General features: G+C 46.2%; 1 protein-coding gene across 1 annotated transcript in view; it reads left to right on the forward strand.

Annotated features, from left to right (window-relative positions):
• Window positions 1-21,042, forward strand: part of LOC142588584 (uncharacterized) — a 59,577-nt gene extending 38,535 nt beyond the window's left edge. The window contains exons 5-6 of the mRNA XM_075700422.1: window positions 18,745-18,848; window positions 21,026-21,042. Of these exons, the coding sequence (XP_075556537.1) occupies window positions 18,745-18,848; window positions 21,026-21,042 (121 nt within the window). The remainder of the gene's footprint in view (window positions 1-18,744; window positions 18,849-21,025) is intronic.
• The last annotated feature ends 1,033 nt before the right edge of the window (window positions 21,043-22,075 follow it).

Raw genomic sequence — 22,075 nt, forward strand, 5'->3', positions numbered from 1 at the left:
CACTAGACCAATTCCAGAATGGAAAATATTTTTCGTTGAATAGCGGTTTTCCAATCGAAGTCGATCATAGAAAGAGGCCTATATCTAGAAACGAAGACTAGCCTTAACGCGCTGGACAACCTCTTCAAATGTAAGCGCATGTCATTCGACCTCTACTTGGCACATGCAGCGTTGCAGCAGTGATGAACGCTGTCTAGTTAGTCGACAAGTGGCACACGTTTCTCATGTTCTTGGATGAGGGCATCATCTTTGCCAGAAACTTCGACGATCACTTTAGATGGCTTGACCATTCTCCACGCAATTATGTCTTTCGGACTCATCCTTACGCCAGGAAAGTACCGCTTCGCGTACGAAGGGTCCTTGCTTTTGGGCCACGTCATAAGCAATATTGAAGTCCGTTCTGCCAAGTTGCGGACAGCTGCCATAGCGCGACAGTTGCAGCCCATCAAGAAAAACGGAATGCGCAGATTTCTTGGCTTCTGTGCCAGATATAGGCGCATTGTGAAGGACTCTAAGATGTCGAGTTGAAGTGGTAAGTGCCGCAAGGGCTTTCAGAAGCCTAAACAACACCTGTCGTCACTACCAGTACACACTAATTTCGACCAAACTGCCGATTCGGAAACCTACAATGACGCAAGGGGCGTTGACTTCAGGGCCTTGCCTGAACAGCGAAAAGACCCGCCATGGTTGCTTAGTGGCTGTGATGTTGGGCTGCTAAGCACCAGGTCACGGGATCAGATCCCGGCCACAGCGGCCGCATTTCGGTGGGCACGAAATTCGAAAACGGACGTGCACTAGGTTGATGTGCACTAGGACGTGCACTAGGTAGACAATAATTGGCTACGGCCAATTATTGTCCGAATGAACAAGAATGCCTTCTCATCATTCAGGGCACCGCAAAAGTTTGACTTTACTTGTAAGGCACGCACCCCAAAGCCATGAGCGACCATCACGCACTCTGTTGACTGGCAGACTTAGAGTACCCTTCAGGATGCCTTGCACGGTGAAGCCTTAGACGGCTACAATTTGAAGTCACCGTGGTGCAGACGTACAAACCAAAACATTTCGATGCAGACTGCCTGTCTCGGGTCCCTATCTACCCAGCACCACAGTACGGTAATAGTTAAGGCACCTTGGGCCGTATAACGTAAAACTATTCCAACGTGTTTTTATTCCAATCTTCTGACGTCAAATTTGCGTAAGCACCGACGCAAGCACCGGACTGTTACCCGCAGGGTTGTCTGGAAAGACCAATCAAATGGTCTCCACGTTTACAGGAGGTCACTTTTGTTTGCTTTGCAAACGAATAACATTGCCTCCACTGAGCGGCTTCTCTTAACTAATTGGCTGACATGAGGCGAAGAGCACGCTCAAGTGGAGATGGATTCAATGGGGCCGAGCCACTGCACTGAAAATCGTTAACCCGATGAAGAGGGTGGTACTGGCGTCTGCGATTGGTCCAGTTTCCCTTACTAGCTTGCGGCGGCTCGTCGAAAATCGCGGCGGCACGGAACGGAAGGTTAAGACTGCAGCTAATACGGATCCTCGTCAAAGATTAGTTGGCAGAGCGAGGTCGTAAATGGGCCGAAAGTGCTTGAAAACGTTACCGGGCCACGTAAAAAGCTTTATCGTACGCAACTAACCCCATGCTCTCCGGCAGGTGCGAGATAGCCGGTGCCTGAGCGATCGGCGGCAGCCATCTTTTATTCCTTTCGGAACGGGGCCACCTGTGGCTATTCAGAAGAAAATTCAGTTTTGTTCGGCATATTAATACATCTATGACGCGTACACGTCACTTTGACGGGTCGAGTTTTTGCGGTTTTGTGACGTCGAGCAACAGGTAGGTGAAGTGAGTGGAGCCCAAAATTTGACCAATTGCAGAGGGCTAACGGCGAAAAGGTGTCCAATCAGAAATAACTATTTTTCTTTTGTTCGGTCAAATCATGCATAATCAGTGTGTAGACCTGATATGAGATGGGGAGCTATCGCGGTTTTCGTGACGTCGCGGACAGACAAATGAAGTAGGGGTGGTCTAAAAAGTTCTTCACCAATAGCGGGGGGTTGATTGCAGAAATGCAGAAAAAAAGTTTGGAATAGTTTTACGTTATAACGCCCCTTTTCCCTGAGAACAGTGAGCGTCACCTAATTCGCGAATAAGCAGCGAGTAGATCCGCAACTAAGGAGCATTGTTCAGTATTCATAATGAAAGAACGACCGCGTCCCGGCAGTGTATAAGCGTGTATTGTCGTTGTTCTTGCTACACTACCACGTCTTCTAAAAAAGGACTTCCCAGTCCGCGCAAGCTACCATCTTGTTGTGGCCACAGCTAGGTGGCCAGAATTCCTGTAACCCCTTGTTATTAGACGCAGGGGCCCCTCGGGTTTTCCCTCACACATGCAAGGATACAAAAGCAGTATTACTGACCACGTCTGACTGCGGACGTCACCCTTTGCATCAAGGCAGGCAGAGACTGCCATGGATGCACGACGCTAGTGAAAGGCCAGCAGGACCGCTACATCCAATTGATCATCCATTACGACAGTTCCAGCAAATCGACATACACTTATTCCAGCCCTTTTCCGATGTCAACATTCAGGAATAAGTAGATCCTTGTGGCTACTGACTTCATTTTCCGCCACGCCTAAACAAAAACCCTCCCTAAAGGTGGTGTGGCCTAGGTGGCAAAATGGTTTCTCCAAAATATTGTGCTACGACATGGTGCCTCGGAAACACTCGTCGCCGGCTGAGGAGCAGCTTTCAGAACGGAACGACCCAATCTTTTCTGCTATACAGCCTGGCATCCACATGAGGACTAGTGGCTATCACCCGAAAAAGAATGCTTTTACAAAGGAGCTAAACAAAACCCCACTGATAATTCAGCAATGTGTGTCGACATCGAGCACAGGACGTTGGATACCATCCCTATCTAAGTAACCTTCCCTTACAACACAGCAATTGAAGAAGCAATGAAGGTCACGCCGTGCAAGCTAGTTAAGGGAAAGAACACGACTACGGCGTTCTACGCCACGCTGCCACGCATTATCGCTGGAGAGAATCCTGACGTTGCCACCAATCTACCGCGTGCCGAACAAGCACGACAGCTCCCCCGCTTGCGCATCAAGAACCAGCAGATCAGCGACGGTTACAGTAAATGCCAGCACTTAGAATTGTTCGCTCGCTTGACGCACACCTACTGCGACATAATTAGTGATCGACTTGGAGACAGGCTAATTGGAGCGGGCAGATACGCAGTGCTTTCATGGAGCAGCTACGTAACGCGTTCGCATGAAAGACGGTTAATACAGCGTAAGCTGTTATGGGCCCATTCCAATAGCCGTTTCGGCTGGCAATGATGTGGGCCGCTGCCTCTCCTCTGCGGGCGTCCGTAGCAGCTATTGCAAAGAATAAAAGAAGTACATTTGCTACTGGGATCGAACCCGGGCCGGCTTCGTGGTAGCTTTTTATTTATAATAGGGGACAGGGTTTTCTGCAAAATAAGAAACCAGACCACTACATATATTTAGAGCTCCTGAAAACACATTCAAAAGTCAGGAAATTCCGTGCAACCATCCAATAAAGGCATCCAGTCAGGCGCTGTTCCTGATGCAACGCACATATTACGAAAGGTGGCAACAGATTCCTGAAAAAATGCCAGATTGCTTCGCGGTGGTTGAGCATGTTTGTAACACTTTTAGCCGCGAAGTGTCCCATGAAGAAGTCCTAGTGTGCTAGGAGGCAGACGATGAGACTTGTGTGCCGGTTAGCATCGATACGCGCACGTTTTCTATTGTATATTGTTACACCAGGTGGAATGCCATGTAGCAGATGCACGAGTAGCGGTAAAAGGCAGTTGAAGGCTTGAGGAAGAAGAACTTTAGGGAGGTCTATAGACCCTTTCGCTGTCTAGAAACATAGGCCCTGGACGGCTTCCGGTTTTGCTCACTGACGTGGTTCGCTAAATCTAGCCAGTAAGAAAAACATTGACGGCTTTCTCGAGTAGCCAAAGGGCGCTAAAATATAAGCCTGCAGATTCTCAACACTTTTCCTCTGTACATAACTACAATTTTACAAGTCAAGTTTGCCGTAAGTTATGCGAGAAATGTGTAATATTTAAGGCGTAAGGCATAGGTCATTTATCTCAAAACTTAAAAATAGATTTTCCGCACAGTGGAGGAACTCAAAAACACGCTATGGTGCTCCGGCACAGCAGGCTGGTAAGGGCTGTCACAGGAAGTTTCTTCAGGCCACTCTCTCGCTCCTGCTATCGCGCAAGTGGAACCATCTCTAGACGAATGTTAGCAAAAGGTACATTGTATACCTGAATAAATCAAGCTGCATAGGTGAACATATCACCGCCGCGTTTCAAAGTGGATGCCAATAAATCAGCATCATCACAATCAATAGCCTCGTATTGTGCCACTTTTGAAATCAAGCTGGCTAAGTGGCTACGTCACCGCCGCGTTTAAAGTGAATAGGAATAAAGGTTCATCATCATCATTGGCATCGTATAGTGCACTTGCCTTGCGATGTGAGATGCACGCCTCGTAGCGTATATACGTGGACAATTTCTATTGCAGTTGCATATCAATACGCCAGGTGTCGCACCATGTAGCAGTTGTGTAGGTAGCGGTACAAGGCAGATTTAGAAGTCTTGAAGAAGAAAAAGAAGATTTGCATATGTTTCAATATTTATATAATGAACAACTTGTGTGGCATACCTGTTTAATTCGATAGGCTAGGCGACTGTTTGTTACCATTCCGTTTCAAAGGGAATGCCATAAAATCATCATCATTATTATTAGCATCGTAAAGTGCCTTTTGACACGCCATGTGACATGCGCGCCGCGTAGCGTCTCAATGTACAAACTTTGCATTGCAGTTCCATTGTATCCAAGCAAGTGTCCCGACATGTAGCAGTTGCTTGCTGCATGTAAATTTATCTGGATAACTCATGCAGGCTAGGTCACTATTTGTCACCTCTCCGTTTAGAAGGGGATGCCAATAAACAAATGATCATCAACAGCGACGTACCGTGCCACAGGTCAAGGGATGTGACATGTGCACCATGTCGTCTAGGCACCTGTGCTTACTCTTCAGTACACGTTATGGCGCATCCATGCAAGGTACCAACCGTTGCTGAAAAAGCGCCTCGTAGAGCTTGGTGCGCGGCTCAAACCATGCAACTGTCATAAATAAATAAATAAATAAATAAATAAATAAGCTTGTGTAATAGCCAGCAACGAGGTGGCGCCATGTATCCATAGGTGCGCCGTCACCGTTTCACCTTTTCAAAGCCACTCTTCTTTTTCTCCATCTCGTTTCTTTGTTTTTTTTTTTTGCTCCGTGCTATTAAATGAAATGGCAGCTTGACAGTTGTGTGTCGTTTCGTTGGCCTCGTGCCAAATCCACTCAATCCGCGACCCCGAAAGATCTGGTTACCCTGCGTACTCAGCAAACGCAACAGGTTATGGCCCTGGACGACACATCGACCGCTTTTTGGAAGAAATGAGACGGATTGCCTTGGTTGAGTGATAAAAAAATGCGACCGCATTGAAGCAGAAAACGTCACGCTACACCGTCTTCACTACGTCGTGCCGATGCCTTAAGAAGTTTAGACAGGCGTGAGTATCGTGGAATTGTCGGGAAGAAGTGACTGACAAGCGGTGTGCCCCTAAAGGAAAGTGAGAAGAGCGTTTTTTTTTCTAAGAAAGACGAACCGTCACGCGACACCGGCTTTGCTGCAGGCTCCGTGTTGGGTGTGTACGGAAGACGCGTATGCACGTGCGGCGTGAGCACGGCAAAACTGTCCGGAAGAAGTGACTGACAAAACATCTTCAGTGGTTGTTAGTGGCGAAATTTTTCGGCAAGAAGTGATCGACAAAACGTTTTCGCGTACGCTAATTGAGAAACAGCTCCGAAAAGGAGTGCATTGTCCCTCTTGCGTTCGAGGATCAGTGATCATGACTGCATTAGACAAATTTAGACTGCCGAAGTTGTCATCAGATAACTATCACACATGGTCGATAAGGGCAAGAGCAGCTCTCGTGCAGAAGGGATGCTGGGAAGCGATCGACCCTGGATTCTCGAATAGAGAAATGAACGAGCGAGAAGTGCAGACTGACAACAAGGCCCCGACCTTTCTGTTCCTTATTGTAGAGGACAATTACCTGGACGACATCGGGACTTGCTGAACTGCAAGAGAAGCCTGGAATACGCTGCAGGAAATGCACTCAAAGTTTGGACTCTTGCGTATACTCCAGCTGATGCGCGACTTTATCAAAGTAAAAATGAAGAGAGATGAGTGAATGCAAGATTACCTAGGAAGATTGATGGTGCTGCATAGGAAGGTGTCAGATGCAGGCTATGCATTTACAGACAGACAAGTTGCATTAGTGATGCTAATGGGGCATCTTCAGACATACGAACGACTCATTCTGAATTTGGAGCAACATGAACAAACCCTCAGGACCAAAGCAGTGAAGACAAGGCTGCTGATCGAAGAAAAGAGAAAGCTGTGTCGTGACGAAGATTGGTTGAGCGACGAAGAGAGTCAGACGAGGGTCCTCATCACTAAAGCGCGATTAAGGACTGAGAGCAAGCAACCCAATGAGAAGGTGCATCATCAACTCACTGTCAAGAAGGACGAGAAGTTTCCCCAATGCACCTCAAGTATGCAAAAGAAGAACGTTCGATGCTTTGCCTTTGGCAAAATTGGGGCCGTAGAACGTAAAACTATTCCAACATGTTTTTATTCTAATCACCCCACTTCAAACTTGCGTAACCGCCGACGCAAGCATCGGTCGGTGACCCGTAGGGTTGTCTGAACAAACTAATCAAATGCTCCCCTCGTTCATAGTAGGTCACTTTTGTTTGCTTGAAAAACGAATAATATTGCCTGCACTGAGCGGCTTCTCTTACCTAATTGGCTCACAAGAGGCGAGGAGCATGCACGAGTGAAGAGAGACTCGATGGGGCTGAGCCACTGCACTGAATATCGATAACCGAATGAAGAGGGTGGTGCATGGCGCCTGCGATTGGTCCGCTTTCCCTTCTTAGCTTGCGGTGACTCACCGACAATCGCGGTGGCATGCAACGGAAGCTTAAGAATGACGCTAAAACGGATCCGCAGCAAAGAAGGATTGGCAGAACGAGGTCGTAAACGTGCCGAAATTTCTCGAAAACGTTACATGGCCACGCAAAAAGTTTTGTTAGACACAAATAAACCCATGCTCTCCGGCAAGGGTGAGTAGACAGTGCCGGAGCGATCGGTGGCAGCCATCGTTTATTCCTTTCGGAACGGGGCAGCCTGCGGCTATGAAGAAAAGAATTCAGTTTTGCTCGGTATATTAATGCATCTTTAAGGCGTACGCGTCACTTTGACGCGGTAAGTTTAAGTGTCGCAGAAAAGCCGGTGTCCTCGGTGTCGGCCGTGAACGAAAAATCCCGGGAGGCAATAAAAAAAGAACTTGCAAGATAGGCTGGGAACCGTCCAGGGTCTCTAGAGTGTGAGGCGGAGACGCTACCACTCAGCCATGAGTTTTTTTTTTATTACCGGCTTTGCAAAAGACAATACAATGTGAGTATTACATGGCCATAAAAGACAACTAGTCAATGCCGGATCAGTGTGGTGAGATAAGAACGATGTAGGCTACTCATTTTGTCCAAGGCACTTAGCCAATCAGGAGGATTACTCTGTGCACAGAAAAATTCGCGTACATATAACACACTTTCAATGAAGTATTCATGTGCTGGGGTCTGATCAATGCGCTCATGCCTAATATCCATACGCATTCGCCACACACTGTGCATGCACAGAAGCATTAACAGATCGACAGGCACTCCCTCTGGTTCCGCGCATGGCAGGAAGCGTATCCCGAAAGCACTTAACGGCATCATAACACTGCATCATGACAGTCCAAAAAGATATGCTCAATCGTCTCCGGTTTCTTGCATATAAAGCAATTCACAGACCAAGGTACAAAAATGCCTTTGCTTTGCAGCCACAGTATCACTGGGAGAGTGCCTGTATGTAGTTGAAAAAAGAAAGATTTAACAGAAGCTCTTCGATCGTTCAAAGTCGGACAAAAACGCATCTAGTGAATGCAGTGTTGACTTACAAACGTGCCGTAGAAAGCAATACTGCTGTGTATATCGGTAATTATGAGCATGTAAATTACAGAAGTCGCAGTTAAACGCGTAGCGAAGTACGTTTCCGCTACATTTCTTCTGCGATTTCCGCACACGCAGAGCCATCTTGCGGCAAACACAGAAGACCCCCTCCTCGCAATGCACGGCGCTGCCCCGATAGGTGGCGCGCCACGCGCGCATTGGGGCTGTGCGTGGACCGGTGCGAGGCGCGTCGCCGCCGGGTTGTCCGTGCCGATCACGACGTTCCGAGACACCGAGTTGTTTGGTTCCTCCCGCTTGCTCAGGCGCACGTTTCGTTGTCGCGCCGAACGCTGCGTTACTCGGCGCTCACCGCGTGATTGGTGGGTGCAAATTCTGATGCGCGGCGCCTTGTAAGTGATCGCTGCGCAGTAGCATATTGTCTGAGACCCCTTGGCGGGTCGACGGGAACGCTGTCGCGTTCCACTCTTGAAGGCGAAGCTTAAGCGTCCTCCAATTTTTTGTGACGTCGCTTGAGAGGCAGGTGAAATGGCTGCAGCCCGAAAACTTTTGACCAATAACCGAGGGCTAATGACAAAAAGGCGTCGAATTAGAAATAACTATATTTGTTTTGTTTGGTCAAATTATGCTTGATCAGTGTGTACACGTCATACCAGATGGGGAGCTATCGCGGTTTTCGTGAGGTCGCGTGACGGACAGGTAAAGTGGGGGTGGTCGAAAAAACTTTTTCAGCAATCGCGGAGGGCTCATCGCAGAAATTAGAATAGAAAAGTTTAGAATAGTTTTACGTTATAGCGCCCTTGCTCATATAGCCACGGATTGCGACCAGTTTCAAGACGAAGGGGATGACAAGCAGAAGGGAAACTTGTCACAGGCAAAGATTGCAACACACATGGCTTTATGTGCCAAAAACGTGGTACAAGCGCCTCCTCATTTGTGGCATCTTGATAGCGGTGCTACAGATCACATGACATTGCACAAGGCAAAGGTCATTGACTTCAAGTCATGCGAGTTAGGAGTAGAAACTGCAAACAAAGAATCCATGATTGTCATGGGGAAATGAAGAGTTCAGATTCAACTATCTGAAGAGTACAGTGGGTCATTCATCACGCTAGAAGATGTCCTTCCACTACGACTTAAACGGCAACCTACTATCAGTCGGAAGAATTGAAGACCCAGGTTTGCACGTGACGTTTGCAGGGCACAAAGCTGAAGTTGCGAAGGGCACCGGTGGGCTGATCCTTACTGCAACTCGACAAGGAAGACTGTACTCTGCCAGAGGAGAAATAATGTCGAGAAAGATGTCAAAGACAAAAGACAGTTTTGTGGCACAGACGACTAGGCCACCTTCACCAGGATGCTGTTAGACGCCTCTCTGGAGCTAGTGAAGACCTTGTGAAAGACAAATGTCACACATGTTGTCTGGGAAAGCTAACGCGAAGCAGTTTCCCAAACGGTGAGGCAACACGGGCTTAGGTTCCACTGGAGCTCGTGCATTGAGATGGGGTTGGAAAGATCACACCAACGACTAAAAGGGGCTCAAAATACTTGACCTTCATAATAATAACCTTCACAGACGACTACTCAAGATATACTGTGGTGTACCTCATGAAGGTCACAAGCGAAGTGCTTTAGAAGTTTGACAAGTACAGACACACGACAGAAAATCTGCACAGCATGAAGGTAAAGACCTTGCGTAGTGACAGTGGAGGAGAGTACACAAGCAAAAAGTTCAACGAGTACCTAGCCAAGCATGGCACAAGGCACAAGCTGAGCATTCCTTGCACGCCTGAACAGAATGGAGTCGTAAAGAAAATGAACCAAACATTGCTTGACACAACGAGGTGCCTTCTCATCAAATCATATGTCAACAAAAGGCTTTGGGCATTCGTCGTTGTCACTGCAAGTCACATCAGAAACAAGTGCCCATCGAAGGCGGTTGGCGGAGAGTCACCAGAAGCTCTGTGGACAGGATGAGAAATGAAAGTGGAGCACATAAGAGTGTTTGGTTGCAGAGCATGGAGTGTGCGAAACAGACGGTGCGAGGGGAGCAAGTTGGCAAGTTGCAAGTCGCATGACTGAAGCACAAAGCGACACTTATTGCACAATCACATTACAAGTTGAAGACAGCTTGAGCGAGCGACATGATGTTGGTAGTTCAGATAGCAATGATACTGATTACAACTATGCTGAAGAAGTTGGCTCATCAGCTGGTGAAGACGAAGCAACTACAAAGGACAATGGAGCTACGCAGTGACTGTCCAGTGGGACAGATTGTGGTACACAGGCACTAAGATGGTAGGAAAGACTAGCAAACAAGAAGCCACGTCAAGGTGAATATCACGGCTGCTGCACCAAACAAGGAGGAATGGAAGGCCGCTATACAGAGTGAACTGGAGAGCCTCAAAGCTTCCAACACCGGGTAGCTAGTGTCACGACCGAAGGACAGACAAGTGATAAAATGCAAGTGGGTGTTCCGCAAGAAGTACGACGAAAATGGTGACCTAGAGCTATAGAAGGCACGGTTGGTTGCATGCAGACACTCACAGTGAGAAGTACCGATTACAGGGAAACCTTCTCTCCTGTAGTGAAGCTGAAGTTTGTCAGGACACTGCTGACCACAGCAGCAGAGAGGAATTGGAAGTTCTACCAGATGGACATCACGGCAGCATACTTAAATGGCATTCTGAAGGAGACCGTCTACATGGAGCAACCGCAGCCTTTAAATTACTAAAAAGGATGAAGTCTGCCTTCTGAAGAAGTGCCTTTATGGGCTAAGACAGTAAGGAAGGGAGTGGAACCTTGCTTTGGACAAATTGCTCAAGTCAGAAGGGATGACAAGATCAAAACCAGAACCATGTGTTTATGTCAGCCAGAAGAACCTCATCGTAGGAGTCTGCGTTGATGACTTTCTGGTCATCGCAGAAGATGAGAAACAGATTGCTGACTTCAAGAGCCGCTTGGGTCAAGAATTTGATGCTAAAGACTTGGGTGAAGCTGGCCACGTTCTTTCCATACGACTGAAGAAAGAAAAAAATTGAGAACTAACACTGGACCAGACGGCTTATTTTAACGATATACTGGAGACGTTTGGCATGTCAGATGCAAAGGCAGCATCCTCTCCCTTGAATCCTGGAAGCAAGTACCAAAAAGGAGACAACAATTACTCTTCAAGTGAGTAACTGCAAACTAATTACAGACAAGCAATTGGTGCGTTGATTTACCTTGTCGGGGGCGCAAGGCCGGACTTGGCATTACTACTACTTACACGAGCCATTTCAATGAACATCCCACAGGAGAACATTGGAGTGGCAGAAGGCACATTCTTCGCTATGTACAACAAAGAATAATGGGCCAGTCTACCAGAGAACTAGGAAGTGAATATACAAGCGTATTGCGACGCAAATTGGGCTAGTGACAAGGCTGACAGGAAGTCTTTCAGCGGGTATGTGTTTACGCTAGCTGGTGCTGCGATTTCCTGGAGTAGTAAGAAGCAGCAAAGCACTGCATTGTCAGCAGTCGAAGCGGAAAAGTTACAACTCCAGTGCGTCGAATCGTCGACCAACTGTGCCGACCTCTTCACTAAGGCCTTAAATGAAAGAATGACCCTCAATCAGTGTGAATGTTTGGGTATTAAAAGTGTGGGCGCATTGACAGTCCATTGAGGGTGAGTGTCAGTAGTGTAATAGCCAGTCACGAGATGACGCCATGTATCCATTGGTGCGCCGTCACCGTTTCACCTTTGCAAAGCCACTCTTGCTTTTTCTCCCTCGCTTTTTTGGCTATGTGCTATTGAACAAAATGGCAGCTTCACAATTTTGTATCGTTTCCTTGGCTTCGTCCCAAATCCACTCAATCCGCTACCCCAAAAGATCTCGTCACCCTGCGTACTCAACAAAACCAACAGCGACATCGGATTCAGGCAACTGCTGTGCAGAGAGCAGGACAAGCCACAGCAGCAGCCGCAGCTAGACGTCGACGTCGGGTGCACATTTGTGATCGTTCTCGTGAAAACAAAGCCAAGAGACTTCGCTGCTGAGGCCCTGTAGTACGTGGTGCTGAAAATTGAGCTCATATGGAGCCGCTCTTCCAGCATATGCCGTCAGTGGGCTGTGTATGCCTGGCAGGCCTGCGACTTTATACAGCGAAGCTGTTTATGGCTAGCTTCTGGCGGATGTCGTCTCCGTGGACGTAGACCACCAATTTTTCATACGGGGGCCAATCCCAAAGATTGTGCAATGCCGGGCCGACCCCTCGCGGAGGCGAAACAGGAGTTAGGCACTCCCCACATGTGGACAGATTCCGAAGGTAGTACATTGCCGGGCCGACACACGGTGCAGGAGAAGCAAGCGTTAGGCACTACCCCCACGTAGGCCAATCCTGAAGGTGGTAGAATTCCGGGCCGACACGCGGCGCAGGAGAAGCAGGCGCGAGGCACTCCTCATACGTGGATCAATGCCGAAGGTATTACAATTCAGGGCCGACATGCGCCGCAGGTGAACGAAGCCTTAAGGACTTTCTATACGTGAGCCGATCCCCAAAGTAGTACAATGCTGGGACGACCCGCGGCACCAGCGAAGTAGGCGTTAAGCACTACCCATACGTGGGCCGATCACGATGGTAGTACAATGGCGGGCCGACACGTGGCGCAGGTGAAGCAGCCATTAAGCACTCCCCATGCGTGAGCCGATCGCGAAGGTAGTACAATGCCGGGCCGACACACAGCGCAGGTGAAGCAGGTGGGAAGCCCTCCCCATACGCGGGCAGATCCCGAAGGTAGTACAATGGCGGGCCGACATGATAAGCAGTTAAAGCCGGGGGTAAGCACACCCCATACGTTGGCTGATCCCTAAGGGAATACAATACCAGGCCCACATGCGGCGCAAGTGAAGCAGGCATTATGCATCCTCCATACGTGAGCCAATACCCAACGTAGTACAATGCCGGGCTGACACGCGGCGTGGTTGAAGCAGGCGTTAAGCACTCCGCATACATGGGCGGATCCCGTAGATAGTGCAATAACAGGCCGTCCCGCGGCGGAGGTGCATTTCACCCTTAAGGGGCGCAATTCATAACTTCGCTTGTCATCCTTCTTCGCAGATTGGAAGGAACTGAATTTCTGAAAAAGCGGCACACACGAGTGCATATTCGTATGCCCACTTCCCCAGTCGGAATGTTGCTGGGTTTGAGGAACCGTGTTGTGTCTGGGTTTGTTTTCGCTTAACATCGGATAAATTTAAAGGGATACTTTTCTTGTCATTCTCCTGCGGCACGTTCTCAGCGGCAAATGTCTAGTAGGCCAAGTTGGCTTCATAGACGTTCATTGAACCACTTTACGAATGCTGTACCTGTACCAGCACCTGTTAGCAACACTACCACTACCATGTCTGGTGGCCTCCAGAGAAAAGTGCCCAAGCAACAAAACAAAACTCACCCGCTGAGCAAACTGACCATGCGGCAAAGGCATGCCAACCCGTTGTACACAACACCATGTGTTGCTCCCCTCCCTCCCCCACACAAATTGTGGTGTGTGAGTGTGTGAATATGGGTGCATGTACGCACGCACGCTTCACCTTTTCCTATTTTCCTGCACCCATCTTCCAAATTGTTTCCTTTTTCATTATCGTTACACAGCCTTACTACCCAGAAATACTTGTGTTGGTAGGTGTGGTGGACATTGTAAAATTCTATGGATGTAGAGTTGTTTACCCCATGTTTGTTAGCTCCTGTGAATGTATGTACGTGTGCCTCTGTGCTTGTGATGTTCGCCCGCCACTTCCACCTGTCTACAGAAACATAAATGAGTGTATGTTATTTTTGTTTGTGCATGTTGGAGTAGAGGATGCTTATGTGTGACCACTTTTCTCTGTCTATGAGAACAGACACTTTAGTGCGCTGCCACATCTCTTCTGATGCTTCCCTCTTTCCTTCAATTCAACTCCTCCCAAACAGTCACTGTACCCCTTCTCAGCAGCCTGTCTCATCCTTGAACATGCTTATCTAAGGAGGTCCGGAGTACACCCACACGTGTTAATTAACGATTTCGTGCCACAAAATATGCTGCGTGAGCAAGCCTTGACGAGGGCCACTCCCCTTCCCCTGTGAAGGCTGAAACATTTAGAAAAATCTAGCTAGAACAGCTGCCACCTCCCTCTGAATTCAGAGACATGCTTGCCTTACTCATGAGGTTCTTTTGAACTCTGGAGTGCAGCAGCCTATTTGCGTACTTGCTGAGTTCCCATTTTGCAGGAGTGATGCTTCTGCATATGTGACAAGTGTTTTTCTCTGCCGAGGAACAAAGGGTTCCGTAGTTTCTTGTCTGAGGCACTTCACCAGACTTCCTTGCCATGCCAATCTGACTTAGCTCAATGGTTGTGCCGAGGGAAATCCAGTTGTGCCCTGTGCTTACATTGATGCAAGATGTGAAAACAAGAAAACCACTCAAAATTTCTGTGAAGTCTGGATATACTGAACTATTCTTTATTTGTTTGCTTTGATTTTGCAAAATTGAATGTTTTACAACTTTTGTCCCTAATAAATGGGACTAATGAATGCACTAAAGTGCCTGAGGCAAGGATATGAGGCACCGCAACACATTTCACTTGCCATTATGCACACGACTGTTTTTATGGAGTTCCTAAAACCAAAGCTTAGGGTTTAAAAATCGTACTCGAGCCAGACTACTTACTTTAGGCTGGTGGGTTGCATGAGCATAATATTTACACACAGCTTTCACACGACTGTTCACGGGTCCCTTTTGCTTTATTCATGAAAGGGGCCTACTGGCGAGAAACTTGTCGATACGAGTAGTTGCACATGCACATTTTTATTTCCTGTGCATTTTTTTTCGATTGCAGGGGGGGGGGCAGTTTCATGGGGCCAGTTGTCCTGTGCTATTCTGCAGGGCAGGATTCTGGCAGAGCAGTGATAAAGAATTGCGGAGATATGAGCCGATAAACAGTATACTTCAGGAGACGCCCGTCATGTCATGTCAACAATTCTGACATTGTTGTACACTCGTGTTACTTCCTACGTGCTGTGTTCGATACACCTGAGTAACACTCCCGAGAACCAGCATAACCTTTGTCCAATCATTTAGGCATTTCAAAATTTTCGCCTAATCTACTAGTTCCTATACATTGAAATCTGTCATTTACAATGCTTATATTATGTTAGTGCAACTTACCATGATACTGCACTTCGTTTTTTTTTCTGCTGAATAAGTATTGTACTAATGACATCAACACATTTTTTTGTTTGAGGAGCATTGATTCTGCGATTCTTAGCCATGGTGAAGCGAGAAAAGAATTAAAATATTGATGGCAAAAATACCCCATTGGTTATTGCCAGTTTTGTCAGTTCCGAACTGTCCGATTCCAAATGACCCCAACTCGAAATTTTGGCATGAACCATTTTCTATCGGGGTCCGTTAGCACTACATATTTTTACCTACACGGTTTTGACAAGATGGGCTGCGCCATGAACAAAGCGGATACGATGCATCTGATGCAACGTTCTATCTTCATGAGAGATTTGAGTTAAGATTCCTAATAGATTATGCATCATTATTTTGTTAATTATTGGATTAAAGTCTCAGCTGAGGCACACGAGAGTGTGCACAGGAACAGCATGTCACACATTTTTGCAGTTTATGAGCATACCTCGTCAACTGGTGCAAAGAGCGGGTAGCTGTCGTCGGGATGTTGCTGTAAACCATGCATTGATGGCATGTCAGCTACGGAAAACGGTGCGAGAACAGAAACGTGCTGCACAGTTGCTTGATCGCGTGGTCCTGTTGGTTTGTAGGTTTGAGTAAAAACTAGGTGCGCATTGCATTTTATTGCATTCGCTTTGGAAGGCTGCCGTTATCAAAACACTGCCCATAGAAGCAAAATCACTACATGCATTTTGTATTCTCTTCATTTTCTTAGCTGCTGGTTTTGGTTGTTTCACGTTTGACCTAGTGATAAAAACGCAGACGCGTGTGATTGGCGCAACTTCAACTCAAACTCTGAATTTCCCATGCCCGCTTTTTCTAGTTTCTAAGAAAGACGCTATATACGCTATATCTGGAGGCTATACATTTATCAATGAATATTAGTAATTAAGAGCTTTTCCGCGTACCCTTGTCAAGGTGTAGTTTATTGTCGAATGTGCTGCACGTGGGACTACTGAGCTGAGGGAACAGAGTTCGAAACCAACCGTCCGACCACCTTGTGTCATTGAGTACGTGTATACGGGATGTTTCTCTGATTACTTTAGGTAATACATAAGAATAGCAGTTTTGAAAGGACAGTTCTTTCGAAGACATGTTGCCAACAGTGGCTACCATAGGGTAACCGGTGATACATTGTAACGAATGCTGAAGCGGTAAAAGCGAACTAGTTTCGAAGTTAGAGCAGCGGTTCGCGATGACTAAGCACGCTGCAGTAAGCGCTAGACACGTACCCGCTTCTCGTCGGGTATTCTTGGGTATGCACGTTGTTGGAATTACCAAACGTTTCACAATTTGTTCTCAAGATCGTCGCACGTTAGCATGCGCATTTCGGTAGGAAAGACCGGAAGGCCACCCTGGCCACGGCTCACGCGTTGCATGCACGCCAACGCAATATATTGAATTTAATGTTACATTGTCGTGAATTACAAACTGATCTCCTTCATGGCTTTTGTGTGAAGAGCCATCGACGATGTTAACATTGTTAGTTTTCTAGAGCTCGATTATTTATCTCAAATTGTGGGGTTTTACGTGCAAAGACCAAGATGTGATTATGAGGCACGCCATGGTGGGGAATTGGGGATTGATTTTGAGAACCTAGACATACTTAACATGCCGCGAATTCACGGAACAAGGGCGTTCTTGCATTTCGCCCCCATCGAAATCTGACCGACGCGACCGAAATGAGATCCCCCGACCTCGTGCTTAGCAGCGCAACACCACAGCCGGTAAGCTCAATTAGTTTTTTATGCCCAACGACACGGCTTCTAAAGAACTGTCTATGCGACATTTAACTCCTTTCTTTTAGCAGTGATCTGTTCTATCGTGTCTGCCGTTCCTCCTGCACTTAATATATTTGGATTGAAATTGCTTGAGCGTTTGACTTAGTTTGCCACAAAGTTCATCTTGTAAGAAAACATGCACCAAAAATACAGCTCAACTTTTCAAACGATCTGGTTCTTTGGTGTGTGTGCGTGTGTGTGCGCGCGTGCGTGCGTGCGTGTGTGCATGTGTGCATGTGTGTGTGTGCGTGTGTGCGTGCGTGCGTGCGTGCGTGCGTGCGTGCGTGTGTGTGTGTGTGTGTGTAGTCATGTACGCTTCGTGACAGGTCATGTTTATTTATTCTGCCCTGTGTGCTGTGACATCCAGCGCCACTCCGCTTTCTGTCGCCCACCTGTTGTCGTGTAGACTAACACGGCTTAGATCTCCATAAATTGAAAACTAGAACCTATTTGCCAGCTTTGTGATTTATTTCAATTGGGAGTCCCAGCCTAACCTTTTTTCACTATGGTGCCGTACATGGTCACAGAAACCTAATGTTCACAAAATTAATGGCTTAAATAATTAATTACGCGGCTTACTGTTAGTACAGCGCTCTGCAACTATTGCCTGAGCAACTTATTTTCCGAGTTAACATTTATAATACCTTGGTGTTTGTATTTGCGATAAGTTTTCACAGTGGTACAAAATTTAACAGACCACCAGTAATGGTAGTCGCTTACTGGGTAACGTAAACTTAACTTCTCACTAGCTCCTATTACCGCAATACTCTTGCTTTAAAAGCATCAGGGCGCTTGAAACTTGACTAGGCATCGTCTACGGAGAACGGACCCGTTATTTCTTAATCTGTTTGCACTGAATGCATCCGAAACAGCTGTACTCGTAATATTCTGTCCTGATATTTCCTCGCAGCAACTCTACGATACTAAAACTTTCTCATTGCAAAAGCTTTGGCTTGTACGAAAATCTCTGCTTTCTCTACTTTCAATATTCTTCCTTTTCCCCAGTGCAGCCTACAAGGTTCAGTCTGGTTAACCTCCCTACATTTCTATGATGATTTCTTTCTACCTCTCTCACCAGCCCCGTCTTTATCTAAATGTATAACATCTGAACGCTATTCACTATAACTTGCTCCTCACACAACTCTCTTATAATCGTCGCAAAAACAGCGCCTCAAATTGCTGTAAGCAATTGTTCAACTAATATACATATTAATTAGTTAGTCCTAAAGGCAAACATCGCCTTCACACTTTTCCACAAGCATCCGTTGTATAATTGAGGCCCAAATATTTCAAGAGTGACGTTTACATTAATTTTATGCAATTATAATAGCCTGATCTTGAACTACAAATCCTTGCTCTGTTTTGTTACTGAGTTGAGAGCGAATAAATGAAATAAAGTTATTCTGGAGCGTATGAAAGTGCTGAACTGTTCATGTCTGAGGATACAAGGATTAGCAATCAGTGAGAATATATTCTTCTTGGCAATGTGGGACATTTTTTCGGATGCGCTGGATGAGTTTGGTAGATTCTATTGAAAGATTACCATTCCTGATTACAAATTCTTTCAAGAGTTGATGTAATCATACTTGGTACAAAAGTACATAGAGTATCTCTTTCCAGTAATTTAACGCTGCAAATCACTCCGGAAGTGACGGGGCACCACCAATCCCAAATCATTGTACAAGGTGTGACAAGCACTGAGCGACGACATACTTCAGGATCGAGTAAGTACTTAAAAGAGACGCTCCGCAAACCGTAAGACTTCTCTAAAAATTTCGGATCCCAATCATTGCCCTGATCGCTAAAGTAGGTTGCAATATTGGCTGCCCCACATATACGTATGCCATCGGTCAGTTTCATAAATAAATTGAGCTTTTTTTGCTCGCGTTTTCATTCCCCTCCCCCCTGCAATGATGACTTTGGGAGCTGCAGGTACTTGGAATAAATAAATAAAAAAACACCATTGCCGCGAGGACACAGAGGCAGGCTATTACTGTTTTTTAATAACAACTGCACTCTTAGTGAAGCACTGCCTAGCGTCCTCCGTATAAGCGGTAGTATCTCGGTTCATCCTTGACGACAGAGAAATAAGCATTCTTTCAAGAGAGATCATGCCTCACAAAACGAGGACGACCTACTGCTCACGGCTGTATGCGACCAATGAGCAAACGCACCCTTTATATGCCGCCCTGAAAATTTGGCGCCCAAAAAAGCGTGCACAAGCATTCAGAGAGCGTTGCAAAGCGAAAGGTGCAGAGAGTCACGAAGGAGAAGCTGTGAGGGAGAAAGAAAAGCGAAAGGCCAAAGGAGGAAGCGAATAGACTAAAGAAAAATATCGTCGCCTCTGTGCGTAGGTTTCATTGCCGAAAAGGAGAAAAGACTGTGCAGGCCGGGAAGAAGCCAAAACATGGCATGAGCCGGCGGTAGGGGACATTCGTTTTGGTTTCAATTATCGTCCTTTATTTGTACCAGTGATGTTATGCGACTTTCTTCGCGTTGTAAAGTCATCTGGCATCTGGGAGCGACGATGAACGCCCTTGGTGATCTCAGTGATGTTCAATTTAGCTGGTGTTTCCGGCAATTGTAAGAAGCCAGTGTAACTTCGACAACTCGTGGGTGTGCCACCACAGGGCGACAATCAGCACCGATGAGCCTCCACGTGCGCTCGACAGTCGGGCCCTAGAGCGTGTACTCAAAGCTGCAGCTCAGTGTCAATAGCGGTAGGTTGATTTTTTTGCTTACCATACTACTATATGCCTAATTTCTGCCATTGCATTATTTCGAGGCAGCAGATTACGAATCTCCGTGATTAAACGCCTGAAATTGTAGTACTAATGCGGAGACGCGCATTCAATATTTGGAGTTTGAGCTACTTATAACTGCAGGCGTAGTTCCGTTTCGGATGTCTCAAATTGCATTATTGCTGGCAATATTTTTGTGCTTCGTAGCCAGGTGTCCTTTCTTTGCAATTTTATGCGCGGATTTTCTTAAGGGCTTGCGTTTTGTTGCGCCGCTAGTAACTGCGTGCAGCCTTCTAACTCTGAAATCTTCCGTTGTTTCATACCTTTCGTGGACTTTGCAAAATTAATTCATTGGATGTTGTAGTTTAAGTTTTTCGAACGACGGCTTTATTATGAAGAACACATTTTTGGTGTGCTACACCATTTCCTTGATGTAATGCGTGGATTTGCGTAAGTTTGTGGCTTTCCTCTTAAAAGCGTCGTGTTCAATGGAATTCAAAGCTCAGTTTAGCTTGATGCGGGCAGGACTAGAAAACGTTAAGCAGGCACATGTTAGGCATGTTGCATTTGACTATATTGATTAGACTGGCGTGACTAGATTGTCCGTCGTCGTCTTCACAATTCGCATCGGATAATTTTTATAACGTTGACACATGCTCTTGGAGGAACGAGGAAGAAAGATAGAGAGATGGGCAGCTTATCCAGCGTAAATACAAGTGAACTACTCGGTGCTTGGGAGAGGCTATAAAGGGAACGAGAGGAAACCGGAAAGCCGATATTTAAAATAAAAAGTAAAAAAATGTGTGTACATCAGTACAATAGAGTGCACTCTAGCAATAACCCACATGTCATGTAGCAAGGTCACGCAAGGGCATTCCGCACACTCTCCTCACTTGTTCTCTCCACCAAGAAGGTGCACATAAGTGCAGTCGAGTTTGGTTTTCCAGCCATACCACAATAAGGGCAGTCACATAAGAGATCTCGGATCATTTTCTCAGAGCCTCAGAAGTTTCCGCCTCATGTAGAGACCTCTGTAATGTGAGATTGCCACTACATTTGACTTAAACAACCATTAAACGAAACATAGCTCTAACAGGGCCAACATTTAAAAATGTTTGTGAAATTGTGTAACATTGAGTGTAATTTCTTTTTCCTGTCAGGTACGCCTATCGAGTAGAGATCTAGGAGTCATCAGGACAAATAATTTTGAACTTATACGAAAGATATCTGACGTGTTTGTGATGAAGAAGCAATTAGGTCAATATGAAATACAGATTTCAGAAGGCTTCCTTTTTCTCGTTGGCAATGTATACATAAGCAACTTCACTTGCACCTCCGTGCATTCACCCAAACACCGCGACATGCATGCGGAGTATGCTCCAGAGCACAAAAAATGTTGAATAGCTTGGCTCCCACAGAATTTCTTCAATTCAAATACGTACATTTTCTTGCAGCACTTTCACTCTTTCTTTTTTCATGCGGGTCATAGAGAGGCATCTTTTCATTAGCTGCGGGCTTTTCACGGTCCAAGTTCCACATTAGATTACCCATCTAAAAAACCGTGACCTTATACGATGTTTGGGCCTTATGCGCGCTTTGTTCGGGATATTGTACTTGTCTGCTATTTTAATAATTTTGGTTGATAAACAAAGCTTCTTTAGGGAACCAGAAAGCAACGAACTGAGAGGCTTAATTTTGTGGGTCCCATTGCACGAAGTTCACGCAAGTTCATGCGTTATGATTTTTTCAAGTTTTAAAAGCTACACGCGCGAACACTGCATGTCTGCTTTTGTATTTCCCGTTGCAGTTTGTCTTTTACTTTCTACAGTTAGATCGTGGTATATAAGTCCTCATTCGGTGTTGAGAACCTAGAGTGCAACTATGCTTTGTAGTACTTTGTTGTATTGCAATATCATTGTCCTTTGAAAAATACGTTCCATGTCTAAGTCTGCATGAACACATATGCAAGAATGTATAGCATGCTTTCAGATTACGTACACAGATAAAGTGAACGTTCCACTAAATCATACTTAAGGAGGTAAGAGAAAAACGTGATTTTATTACTGTATTGATAGGCAGTTGATTTAACAAACATGACGAAGGCAGATCCACTTAAATATTGCACACGAAACCTAAATCTTGATTGAACCTGTCCTTCAAGGTAATTGGGTACGCAAGCATGCAGTCCATGTCACCTGATTGCAACCGTT

This window comes from Dermacentor variabilis, chromosome 7 (assembly GCF_050947875.1).
Source record: "Dermacentor variabilis isolate Ectoservices chromosome 7, ASM5094787v1, whole genome shotgun sequence".
In the NCBI taxonomy this organism is placed as follows: domain Eukaryota; kingdom Metazoa; phylum Arthropoda; class Arachnida; order Ixodida; family Ixodidae; genus Dermacentor; species Dermacentor variabilis.